This window comes from Protomyctophum parallelum, assembly GCF_964188405.1.
Source record: "Protomyctophum parallelum genome assembly, chromosome: 22".
Classification (NCBI taxonomy): Eukaryota; Metazoa; Chordata; class Actinopteri; order Myctophiformes; family Myctophidae; genus Protomyctophum; species Protomyctophum parallelum.
In genome coordinates, this window is record NC_139714.1 from 18,131,822 (window position 1) to 18,145,294 (window position 13,473).

The window sequence follows — 13,473 nt, forward strand, 5'->3', positions numbered from 1 at the left end:
TGGCTTAATTGAGCCACATTCAGAGGTGGTTTCAAATCCGATTCAAATCTGACTTCAGGAGATCCGTCTCTGAAGTCTGAACGCAGTGATCTGATTTAACCACCCCAAAAATACAATTTTGATTCCATGAGACTTGTTTGTGTTTAGACCTATATCTAAACAAATCAGATTCCAATCTGGATGTGGCACAGATCTGGTTCAGGCTGGATTTGGCTGCCAGTCTGAACACACAGATCTGTGACAGATCCGATCTGGCCACTTGTTGCAAATGCAGTGTGAACGGTCAGGCTAATGGATCGGATTTGAGAAATAAACGGGATTTGAATCAGATTTGACCGGATGTGACTGCAGTATGAACGATCGAGGCCTTAGATCTTCAAGAGGACTTTGCGTGGACTCCTCATCTGAACACTTAACCGCCACTATAAAGAATGCATGCCCCCCCCCCCCCCCCCCCCCCCCCCCCCCCCCCCCAAAATAGTAAACAAAACCACTCTCGTGTGTCTTGCCACCTGCTACCATCGGCTACGTTGGTATTTTGGCTCATATTGGTGGTTGGTCTATAAATATAATTTTCCGGCGCTCACAGCATTTCCCGTGCACACTTATAGGCCCCGTGCACACATATAGGCCACGTGCACACATATAGGCCCCGTGCACACATATAGGCCCTGTGCACACATATAGGCCCCAGCCCATCGGCATAGGGTTAATGAGGGAGATAGACGTAACGTTATCTAGGGCCACGGTTCACAGAAGTGGGGTCCTTGACGGAGTCCTTGAGGCAGTTCCAGGGGGTCACTACTACCACCGTCCTAAATCATAGTTAGGAACCAAATGGACCCTTATGGGTCTGTAACTCAGAGAGTTCATTTCACTCTCAAGAGTTAAATTAACATTGATTTTACAATATACATTGGGTCCCAGAGATAGAAATCTCAAATCTGGGACCCATGGGGCCCATAGGGCAGGAGCCTATCTCCTGTTTCTGTAGCGTGAGGCAGCTTGATGTACAAGTACACCCCCTGGACATGACGCTAGTATGTCGCAGGGACTTACCCCCAAATCCAACACTTGATGCTGAGTGTCAAGCAGGGAGGCACTGGGTCCCATTTTTACAGTCTTTGGTATGACCCGGCCGGGGATTGAACCCCGACCTCCCAGTCTCAGGGCGGACACTCTAACCACAAGGCCACTGAGCTGGTCTAATACAGAGTCTAATATAAAGTCTGAGCTGGTCTAATACAGAGTCTAATATAAAGTCTAATATCGACTACAAGTTAGAATCCCGGGCGTTACACCTAGTTGGGCTGTTCCGAGTCTGTTCCTATAGTTGGGCCGGTCCATAGAGTACATAGATAGACTATATGCATATATAATTGCATGTAGGCTTTGATTATCAATAATGACAGGTTGCTGCGTCGATGCAGAATCTTGAACGGCCGAATCGCGGTGCATTGCTGGATGGATAATTTTCTACACCACTAGCATGTACGGTACGGTTTGCTACTGTATACCGAACTGTAAAAGGACTGTTACATGCTTATAGTGACCCTTATGAACCCCTCGTTTAACCCCCCCATGATTTAGTTTGAGACTTTTTGTCAGAGCTTACGGTGTAAGAACAATCACAACACAGCCAGACAATAACATCCTTATAATCCTTCAATGTTCATCATACGAGACAAAGGGAACCAGGAATTGCGGATAAATCTTTCTGGAACACTTAATTGCATCACAGAAATAAATGGCTCTTTTGTAGGGAAAACCCATTTTTCCCTAAATGAATTCTACCGAGGACAATCTGACGAATGCTGCCGTCTAAGCCGTGGCTAGACAAATATTGTTGGAAGGATTTGGGTTTCATTAGAGATGCTATAACTCACGGCTTAGTTAGAAATCGTGGACTTTGCTCCCCCAAATAAGCTGCATCAGGTCCTGCAGCGTAATTAAATAGGATTACAGAACCGAGCCGAGAGAGACAGAGAGAGAGAGACACAGAGAGACACACACAGAGAGAGAGAGAGAGAGAGACAGAGAGACACACAGAGAGAGAGAGAGAGACACACACACAGAGAGAAAGAGACAGAGAGAGAGACAGAGACAGAGACAGAGAGAGAGAGAGAGAGAGAGAGAGAGAGACACAGAGAGAGACACACACACACAGAGAGAAAGAGACAGAGAGAGAGACAGAGAGAGAGACACACACACACACACACACACACACACACACACACACACACACACACAGAGAGAGAGACAGACAGACAGACAGACAGACAGACAGACAGACAGAGAGAGAGAGAGAGAGAGAGAGAGAGAGAGAGAGAAGGGGGAGGAAAAACAAAAGGAACAAAAGTGCAGAGAAGTTTACAGTATAGCTCTAAAATAGACAATTTTTGGATTTTAATCTTAATCTTAATAAAAGAATAAAAGATAGGGTTAGAAAAATGGATGAATTCATGTGTTATTAATTTGATTAGCTCCGTTTGGGGACGGACTGATTTATCACAGGGACCATTTCTAATGAAGTTAAGCCTCACTCGTCTCCCCCCCCTGCAGTCACGCTTCACTGCACCACATGTAGTGGTGGAGAAACATTTTGATTGGTTGATTGAATAATTTATTAACAGTTATTTGCATAATCACAGTACATTTCCAAGCACCATTCAATACGAAGACTGTTAACTGTGGACGACGCATGACACCTGTTTACAATAGGGTCCACCGTGTTCAATTCATCAGTAAAAAGGTCTACTCACATTTTGTACTCACTCTGTTACGAGTAACACTATCAAGTACAGAATACAAAATGTACTTGGGTAAAAGTACAAAAGTATTGGTATCAAAAAGGAAAGGAACCAAAAGGAGAAAGTACTACTAAGTAGCTGATCTATACAAGCTTGTAGATCTGCTATTTTCAAATGTATGCTTTATCTATATATATGTAAGTAAATGTAAGTAAGAGTTACTGTCCACCTCTGACTGCATGGGATAATGTGTTAATGCTTCAGCACTACTGCCCTCTGCAGGCGATATTAAGACAGTGCATGTGTGCAATGAAAATGTCCCTGTGTTGTGTTGTGTGTGCGTGTGTGTGCCTGTGTTTGTGTGTGAGACAGTGTGTGTGTACTGTACATGTGTGTGAGACAGTGTGTGTGCCTGCACATGTGTGTGTGCCTGTGTGTGCCTGAGTGTGTGCGCCTGTGCGTCTTTGAGTGTGATTGTGAGCCTGTGTGTGTTTCTCTGTGTGTGTGTGTGTGTGTGTGTGTGTGTGTGTGTGTGTGTGTGTGTGTGTGTGTGTGTGTGTGTGCGTGAGTGTGAGTGTGTGCGTGAGCTAAAATAGCCGAAGTACAAGGTGACATCGCAGCACGCTGTGAGCTTGTAGTTTTGTACATCGGATATTTTCAGATTTTTGAGTGGTGCAGCCACTCCAAGGAACAGCAATGTCCGTGTTCACCCGCCCACCCATGCACCTATGGGACTGTGAGCACCATTAGTACACTATTAGTACCAGTAGGGGCGCTGTTGTGCCAGAAACAGAGAGGGGGGAGAGAGGGGAATTGCACCACTCAGTTCACACGGGTGTGATTTTCACTATAGTTTGGGTCCCGGAGGCCAAACGTCTTTTTAGGGGTTCTCCTGAGCTTAAAAAGGTTTGGAAACCACTGATACTGTAGTAGATCAGTGGTTTTCAACCTTTTTCATATTTACATTATTACAATACATTATTTATTTATTATAGGCCAACATTTGAGCCACGGACCACAATTTGATGACCTTTAGCTTCTCAGACCCAAAACTAAAGAATATCCTGTTATCGTTGGATAAGATTTTGTCCACAATTCCATGCAGAACTTATGTTGGTAACATTAGGAGAGATAACAGGCAAACTATTATTCTATACACTCTATAATTGTGTAGACTTCTTGTAAATTAAGTAATGCAGACGTTGAACAATAATTTTACTCTCGAGACTGAGAGCGTAAAATGAAACCAACTGCAGACCCGTGCGGTGAGGGTCCATTTGGTTTCATTTTACGCTCTCAACTTAGTTAAAGATCTATAATAAAGGGTCCATTTGGTTACCTCCAACTCTCCATCATTTAAGTTTAACTGGGGACCACCTGGAACCCCCTCGAGGACCACTGGTGGTCCCCGGACCACTGGTTGAGGACCACCGACGTACGTGAATCCGGGACCACAGCCCATCGCTCCGCTGTCACTCACACTGCAACGCAAACAAAACAAGTAAGAAGAAGAAGGCTGTTGAGACTGTGAATCCAATTATTAAAATAAAATTGAATATTTTGTTATCTGAGCACCTCGGGATGAACAATTTGCATATGAAATAACGCACGCACATGCACGGACACACACACACACACACCTGTCTGTCATCTGTGACATTATCTATAAACACAACACCCCCCCCCCCCCCCCTGAGGCATTATTGCAAGTATATGCAGTCAAGTGATTATTATCCCAAACTAAAAAACGGTTAACATTTGTGCACTTTCTGTCTCAAACAATCAATCAAAACTGCAGCACAAAAAAAAGCCTCCAAAGACACAGCATTGCCCTCCAGAGGCAAAACGCTGCAACTGCTTTTAGGTGTGTTTCAAATGGTAAATGGTATGGTAAATGGTGCATTTATATAGCGCCTTTATCCAAAGTCGCTTTACAGAGATTGTGCATTACATTCACCCATTCACACACACACATTCATACACTGATGGCAGCGGAAACCAAGGCACCAACCACCACATCAGGAGCAATTGAGGGTTCAGTGTCTTGCTCAAGGACACTTCGACACTAACTCTGGGGGAGCCCGGGTTCGAACTGGCAACCTTGAGGTTACCATCCAGCCACTCTACCCCTGAACCACCGCGCATCCATAAATGCACAGATAATCTACCTATGCCCTATCTCAACAACAGTTCTATCATCACACGTTGTCGGGGTGAATGCATCGATCATTAGGAAATAGACCCATTTTGTAAACAATTGGGCAGAGCCATGGGCAGTCCTTTTGTAAGGAGGGGGGGGGGGGAGACTAGGACAGGTGGGTGGTTTTAAAGTAGGAGGCGGAGGGACTGGATTAGGTTTACTTAATGAACTGGTGGGCGTGTCCACATAAAAACATCATTTTAACAAATGTTTTTAAACGTTCTTCCTCCTTATAGGCCCATTATAATAATACCTGATGATCATGTTTAAGGGTGGGAAAGCTGAACATAGGAGGGGCTATAGCGCCAAATCTGAAACTATAATTACTAGGATGTTAATTTGACTTTGACTAAAGCCGTGATCAAATCTTGCCTCGAATCCAGCGAGGCCTCTTCAAAGCGTATACCGGTTGGGATTGAGGGCAATTACAGCACACAGAGTCCCTGTGGAAAAATTACTTTTTAAAATAAGAAATTAGCCGACATGGATTTCCGAGATAGCAATATCCTGTGTTTTGACACGGCCGTGACTCCGTGTGCAGTGCATGCAGTGTGTGCGCGTGCCCAGTGGTTCTCAACCAGTGGTCCGGGGACCACCAGTGGTCCTTGATAGCCTGTCATGGCCAGACTAATATCACGGTGTAGATATTATTAGTCTGGAACTTCGGTGTGGAAGATTTATTTCCAAGGGCCGGGTTACAAACAGATTCCAACATCTCAACAAAAACAACAAAAAAGTCTCACTTTGAATAGTGGGCTCTGATTGATTGGTCACCCACAACTCTGGGGTGAGCGCACTGTAATTCAAACTGAGGAGTGCCAGACCATTCTCCCCGGGGATTTATTATGTTCCTGTGGCAGATTTGTTGGGTTTCCGGAGGAGGTTCCAGGTGGTCCCCATCGAAATGACAGACACCGTTGGTAACCAAATGGACCCTTATTAGATCTTTAACTCTTGAGAGTGTAAAATTAAACAGACTGTCTGGGTCCATATGTTCGCCAAAAATAGCCGATGTACAAGCTCATAACGCATCACAATGTGACGCGTTATGAGATTGTATATCGGCTATTTTTGGCAAAGAGATCTCTCTCTCCCTGTACAAGAGTTGCCATAGAATAGGTACACATGACACCATTGTTTTGCAATAAAGAACTGTCATAAATAAACATGCCAGCATTGGTAAAAGGTTTATTTATAAGAGCAAGGGTATACAATGTTAATTCTTATGAGTTCATGATTCAGTTTCTCTTAACAATTGTGGTTCTCGATTCTGTAACTGTAACGTTATATTACATTGTTGCTCATCAACATGAACAATTTTACTTCGTTAGCTTCCTTCCTTCATAAATGCTTTAGTATAAAAGGACATTTTGGTGCCATTCATAATGAGATGCACAGCACTGTAAAGCAGTGATTCTCAAATCACTTTTCCCCTTACAAGGACCGGAATGTGAAGTTGACCTCAAAGTCAGGATCCAGTGTTTCCCAAACAGTGGGTCGGGACCCATTTGTGGATCACAGACCAATTTATGGTCTGTGACTCGAGTATGGTTTTACTCGAGTTAAAATCCCATTTCCTTTTCCTACATTAAAATATAATTAATATTTACCCAATGTCAATTATCTAATGTAATCCTGGGTGCTACACTTCCTCTGGGGGGGGGGGGGGGGGGGCAGCGGACTGACCTCATGCTTCCTTGCATTAGGAGTGCAAACGGCTTCTTTTCACCTGATAGGGGGGAATTTCCCAGACCGGACGTAGCACGTGGAAGGAACACGTTATTCCGACCAGTTCCTTTCCCCTCCATCAGGCTGGCCAGGAGGAGGTAGTTTAGAGACCAGGATTACTGCATGTTTTTTGTGAGGGTACCTACCCCTAGGGGACACGGGGAGAACATGCAAACTACATTATGTTGCTACTGTTACAAGTGATCATACTCGCTAAATGGATTAAAAAAAAATCTGTTCCCATAAGACATCATAAGCACGCTGACTTTTCACTAACATTTTTCGTTTTTTTTACTGTACTGTACTGTACTTCCGTCGCACGGCAACCGGAGCGATACAGACACGTGCAGAACAGCGTTATGAAATGTAATCAATAAATATAAAAAAATACATCAAAAGACGATTTCGGCGCCGAGGGCCAAAAGACCAAAAGACGTGAAGAGACGATCTAGGCAGCGAGTAAGTTAATTTCCACCATACCTCAGAGTTCCAGACCTGTAAAGGTCCATTTGACCCCGAGCGTTCCTGGATCATGGCAACCACCGCTGTACATTATTTCTACACAGTTTTAGTTCAAGTTAGTTCTATAACCAGGGCCGGATTTACAGTAGTAATGGCACCCGGGCTAGACTAAATTTCAGGGGCCCCCCTCGGCCGCGCTGTGCGAAATTTAATTTGGTTTAATTTTGGGGTACCCAGCCACCCAAAAGAGAGAGAGACAGACAGACAGACAGGTCGATCTGACAAATCTGAAAAATCTCTGAGATGATAGAATGGTGATGGATGATGATGGTCATGGAAGGGGAACATTCTGAAAGCTTCATGGGCAAAAATAATAAACAAAACTGTCAAAATAACCTCTCAGACATGCAGGATCAGGCTTCCCACAGCCCACACCACAGCAGGCGCTGTCTGCAGTGCACACAAAAGAGCAGAAGCTCTCAGTGGCTACGTTTACATGAGCAGTTAAATCCCCTTTTCATTCCGAATAGAAGTTCAATCCTATTAAACGTTGTTATGTAAACACCTACAAAAACTTACATCCGAATGAAAACGCTCGATGCGATCTAAAAACCATTCCGATGTCACTGGCCGGATTACTCCGATGTTCAATGTGATTGAAAGAAAATTTGACTCATGTATACACTGCTTCGGATGTAAATTCATTCTGGTCTTTCTGAGCATGCTCATTTCCATTGCGCTCCAACTCCAAGGCGCTCATAAGCCTCATATCCAAAGCGCGCCGAGGAGTTTGCACATAGAGCGCGTTATTTCGTGCATTTTGTGTGTGTGTGTGTGTGTGTGTGTGTGTGTGTGTGTGTGTGTTCAACGGTCTCTCTCTCACTCTCTCTCTCTCTCTCTCTCTCTCTCTCTCTCTCTCTCTCAAAAATAACGAGCGACCCGATACAATAATAATCAGTGTGTTGCGTGCCCTGGCCGTGCTGTAGATAATAAAGTAGGCTACACATAAAAACGAGATGATCACCTTCCCAGCGGAGAAGGGGAGCCGCAGCAGGTGGGGAAAAAAAGACGGTAAACATAATATGTCCGTCCCTATCCAAGCAGCAGCCTCAAAACTACTGCGGAATGAAATTATGGGATTTCAAAGTGTCGTCTTTCGTCTGAAAGTCACAATGAATGAACTGCCTATATTTTATGTGTCCAACAGATGGCGTAGTTTCACGTGAATTAACATGTATCATGTCTTCTATCACTTCTCCATATAAACACTCATTCGGAATGACCATTTCCCATGTAAACTCGCGGCAAAAAACATTACATTGGATGTATTTTATTCGGAAGTATTTATTCGGAATGATCACCCTTCATGTAAACGTAGCCAATGTTTCAACCATAACACAACTAAATATACAATAACTAAAACACAAATCTCACTTGAATTGGATTGCAATACCTTTTTACAATTTCATGTGGGCTGCAGCCCATCCGAGCCCAGTGGTAAATCCGGGCCCAGTCTATAAACATTATTTTCACAATATTTTCATCGTTGCCACGCAACGCAGTGTATCTGCATGTTGTCCATTGACTAACATTTAACACATCCCTCGAAGAAGGGAGTAGTGGCGTGCGTATCAGTCAGCCGTTTCAAAGAGGCAAATACGTCATCGCCCAAAATGGGTTAAGCTAAAACGCCAAGCTGTCATGAAAATGCTACATGGCACGCGTTGACATTTTCACTGCCGTCACTGCTGTTCCCCTCCACAACAAAACGGTGAATGTGTCATGTGTCACCTCCTTTAGTACGTTAACTCCACAAAATGTTTCCCCTGCCGCCAGGTGAAAAAATGTCTGGTTTTGAAAAATGAAAAATAACCGAGAACATTTCAAAAAGGTCAACCACGTATATTCCTTTTTTAGAAATGCATTAGCTTGTGAGTTGAGACTACACGGGTTGATCGGTGCATTGAGTGATGTTGGACCTTAAATGTAAACGTCGACTAATGCGTCCCCCGGAGCCTCGGTCCGGTGTCCGTCTTCTAATGCGCCCCCCGGAGCCTCGGTCCGGTGTCCGTCTTCTAATGCGCCCCCCGGAGCCTCGTTCCTGGGTCCGACTTCTTCTAATGCGCCCCTGGAGCCTCCATCCTGGGTCCGTCTTCTTCCTGCTGCTGCGCACGGCCGAGCTACACCGAGTGCGTTTGTGCGTGGGATAGCACGGGCCCCGGATAGCTACGCATATACTCTAAAAATAGGATCGGTTCTATTTTTATTTTTTTACGTGCGTAATGGTGCACGAATAATCTCCCAAATGGAGACAGTGGAGCAAATCTGCGCTGCGCCCACAGCTAGCCAGGAGCGTTTGGCACGCGCATTATTTCCGCGGACTGCGCATACGTCACACGCACACTCTTATCGGTGTAGCTCGGCCGTTAGTCGCGGGATGAATTCACCGCCTTGGTGGAGCGAGCGTTGATGAAATCTGATTTCCTGTAGCCGGCCTGCGGGGAGAGAGAGCGAGAGAGAGAGAGAGAGAGAGAGAGAGAGACATGTTGTTTTCACACATGTCTGGCACCTGCACAACACTCCCCCCTAGTGGCTATAGCATATATGGTGTTTTCTCTTCAGCGGTAGTCATTTCACTTCCGTGTTTCCCGATCACATTGTATTCCAGTGATAAGTAACCTACTGGTGATTATCGTTTGATAACATTTGAAGCGGGTGGTGTGGGGTGTGTGTGTGTGCGTGCGTGTGCGTGTGTGTGCGAGCGCGTGTGTGTGTGTGAGTGTGAGTGCTAACCTTCCTATAGGCTCCGTGCAGTTCAGTGTGACTCCACATGCTGTGCAGTAACACACACGCTGCTTGACCTGCTCTCGTTGGACCGTAGCTAAAAACAGAAGAACAACATCATCCCAAAATGTATCAATAAATCTAACATGCTTAGATGTTTTGTAGACACACTAGCGTTGTATAGGACCTGCGATGTCATGACATACTTTTCATTTGTATTTTTTCTATTAATTTGGTCATTAAGGCCCACAGAATGAGAGGTCTGCTCTGCCGGAAATATCGCGAAAAAAAAAAGGTTATGGGCAATTTTGTATACCCCACCATAGACAACCAATATAAGGCAAAAAGTCATCATGCTCTAAGTAGCTTGTGACATGTCAAACTAGGGGGTTTTCATGATTCTGAATCCATTACAAGCATTAGTCTTGCACGAAAAACACTCCTTGGCCAAGGAGTGTTTTTTGTGGAAAAACCTCCCACGTTTAGGCAGATTCTTTTCTCAAGTCCGTTTGGATGTAGGTTTCTAGCAGCTTATAGCGCTCATTAGGTGAGATGACCGACCCGCTGTCCTTGGTGCTGATGTTGATGACCTTGGGCAGCGCGGCGTGGTTGACGATGGCCTTGACATTGGCCGTGTCGTTCTGGCTCAGGTTGGTCAGGACGTGGCAGAGCGACACGGTCACCTCTGTGGGGAGCTCCGCCCCCGTGTCCGAGTTGGGCAACATGCCCACCAGCTCCGGCAGCACCTGTTTGACTTTAGAGCAGGGAGAGAAAAAAAAGAAAATAAATTATGACAGTCATATTTGTCGGCTGAAACAAGTGCCGTCTCCGTTGTGTTCTTGTCGTTGTGTTCTTGTCTTTGTGTTCTCCCTTATAATAACTAGAACTGCACTTTCGACCGCTACAAACTGTCAAATCTCAGTTTATCTGTGAAGGAACGTTTGAAATGTTGAATTATTAGGTTTAACTATTTGCTACCTACCTACTTTACATACATAAAAAATACTACTTTCTTATGTATGTAAAAAAGTAGTATTATTAAGTATGGTACAAGTTTCTATATATAAAAGAAAATGCCTCTATGTAATTTGTAAGTTGATTAGCAGTATACTGTGGTTACTTTGCGCCACTTTTGATGCGTATGCACCGTCCCACTCCCAGCATATTCGATGCGTATGCACCGTCCCAGCAAATGACGTAATGACTACTTGTGCCTGATACGGCAGTGGTGCCAGATCACATACATAGTAGCATTACCTTTAATCCTCCTGACACTAAAACATAGTCATTACGTCACCATCGAAAACCAATTACACTCTGGCATTGGGTCCTTTAATCCACATCTTTATTACGTCATCATTGGGAGCTAGTTATACCAGCTAGTTATACCAATGTAATTTGTAAGTTGATTAGCGGTATACTGTGGTTACTTTGCGCCGTATGCACCGTCCCAGCATTTTCGATGTGTATGCACCGTCCCAGCAAATGACGTAATGACACCAGCACAATGGTCTGGGCTTTAATCAACACCAGAGGAACTCCACCTGCTGTTTGAGGGCTTTACTCTGCCAACGTCATCGGGAAAAATATGTTTGTAATTTGTGTCTGGTGGTCGGACAGATACCACATCAAGATACACAACAGCGTGTTTGACACAGAGACTAACCACTGGATGAGCACACAGCTTCTTCCAGAAGTTTTGTGTTTTCGCTTTTGTGTTCATTCAGCCTTTACCTACAATGGAGAGCTGTACATATTCGGTGGCCTTAATGATAAGCAGTTATTCAATGATCTGTGGAAATTCAACCCAGAAACCTCCTCCTGGAAGAAGGTTGAGCCCAAAGGGAAAGGCCAGTGTTCAGGGACTAATCTGTGCTGCTGCATGGTGGGAGATCGCATCATCCTCTTCGGAGCAGACCACAGCCCAGTGGACGTGTTTATCTTAGACTTCAGACCTAGCCTCAAGACATTATGTACGCTAGCAGTTATTCAGTACGATCTGGATCAGTCTGAACTCCCACACAACATCAGGTGGGAACTGGCAGCCATGACTACCAAAAGTCATGGTTAAAGATGGGTTAATCAGACCAGTGTGTGTCCAGTGGGAAACCTCGTATGAATCTGATCTCAGGTCAGAATGGGTTAAAGAAGTACAACGTTTGGCTCAATAGGACCTTCATCAGTATAATGAGTAGTGCTCTCTCTCTCTGCTCTCACCGATGTCGGCGTGGAGCTCCCGGTAGCGCGACAGGTTCTTCAGCAGAGACACACACATCCTCCTGACGTCAGCCTCTCCATGCTGGAACATCCTCTTGACCTGATGAAGGCCGTTCTCTCTCTGGACGATGGTGTGAGCGATGGCCTCGGTCACCTGGCCACGCATGCCACACACACACACACACACACACACACACACACACACACACACACACACACACAAACTGATTTATGGAGTCTTTACCGAGGCTTCCAAATATGAACACAAGCGGTTTACATTTGTAAGTGTAACAAAACTGTATAATAGCGATGCGACACATTGTGAGCAATGCCGATCTGCCACTTTCAAAAGATTATTATACATTTTAAAATCTTTAATTGGGACATTCTGAACATTTACTTTTGGTACTTTTCTTTTTTCACCCAGTGCCAATCCAACGTAATCCTGGGCTCTACACTTCCTCTGCCAACCCGGGGAGAGCAACGGACTGACCCCATGCTTCCTTCTATGCATGAGGAGTCCAAACCGCTTCTTTTCACCTTGCTGATCAGGGGGAGGTAGTTTAGAGACCAGGATTACTGCATGTTTTATGTGAGGGTACCTACCCTAGGGGACACGGGGAGAACATGTGAGGGTACCTGCCCTAGGGGACATGGGGAGAACATGTGAGGGTACCTGCCCTAGGGGACACGGGGAGAACATGTGAGGGTACCTACCCTAAGGGACACAGGGAGAACATGTAAGGGTACCTACCCTAGGGGACACGGGGAGAACATGTGAGGGTACCTAAACGGGGAGAACATGTGAGGGTACCTACCCTAGGGGACACAGGGAGAACATGTGAGGGTACCTACCCTAGGGGACACGGGGAGAACATGTGAGGGTACCTACCCTAGGGGACACGGGGAGAACATGTGAGGGTACCTACCCTAGGGGACACGGGGAGAACATGTGAGGGTACCTAAACGGGGAGAACATGTGAGGGTACCTACCCTAGGGGACACAGGGAGAACATGCAAATACCACACAGAAAGACCCTTTTCGCCAACCCCACCTAGACAACCCCTACATCCTACCCGTCCGTTTCCAGCAGTGATGTTCTGCAGCGCTCCCACGGCAGCCTCCTGGGTGCAGTGGCGCCCACTACAGGCCATGAGGGACAGGTACATCCTCACAGTGATGGGACTCCACAGCCACTCCATGCCACACGGGTTGGGCCTCTCCTCCAGCAGAGGGCGCTGGCGCTCCACCTTCTACCACCACCAGCAGCAGCAGCAGGTTCAGTCATGCAGTGAAGACAGGGGATATTAATACAATCTGCATTGGTGGAA

General features: G+C 45.5%; 2 protein-coding genes across 2 annotated transcripts in view; both read right to left on the reverse strand.

Moving 5' to 3' along the window:
• The window catches only part of LOC310853589 (diphosphoinositol polyphosphate phosphohydrolase 3-beta-like), a 113,380-nt gene that overhangs the window by 30,789 nt on the left and 69,118 nt on the right, over positions 1 to 13,473 (reverse strand). The gene's annotated exons all lie outside the window — the stretch shown is intronic.
• pkp2 (plakophilin 2) overlaps positions 9,422 to 13,473 on the reverse strand; it is a 33,778-nt gene continuing 29,726 nt past the window's right edge. Inside the window, exons 11-15 of the mRNA XM_083794568.1 lie at positions 13,219 to 13,395; positions 12,142 to 12,295; positions 10,486 to 10,678; positions 9,934 to 10,021; positions 9,422 to 9,635 (exon numbers count right to left, since the gene is read on the reverse strand). Coding sequence (XP_083650694.1) covers positions 9,567 to 9,635; positions 9,934 to 10,021; positions 10,486 to 10,678; positions 12,142 to 12,295; positions 13,219 to 13,395 — 681 coding nt within the window. The 3' untranslated portion in view covers positions 9,422 to 9,566. The remainder of the gene's footprint in view (positions 9,636 to 9,933; positions 10,022 to 10,485; positions 10,679 to 12,141; positions 12,296 to 13,218; positions 13,396 to 13,473) is intronic.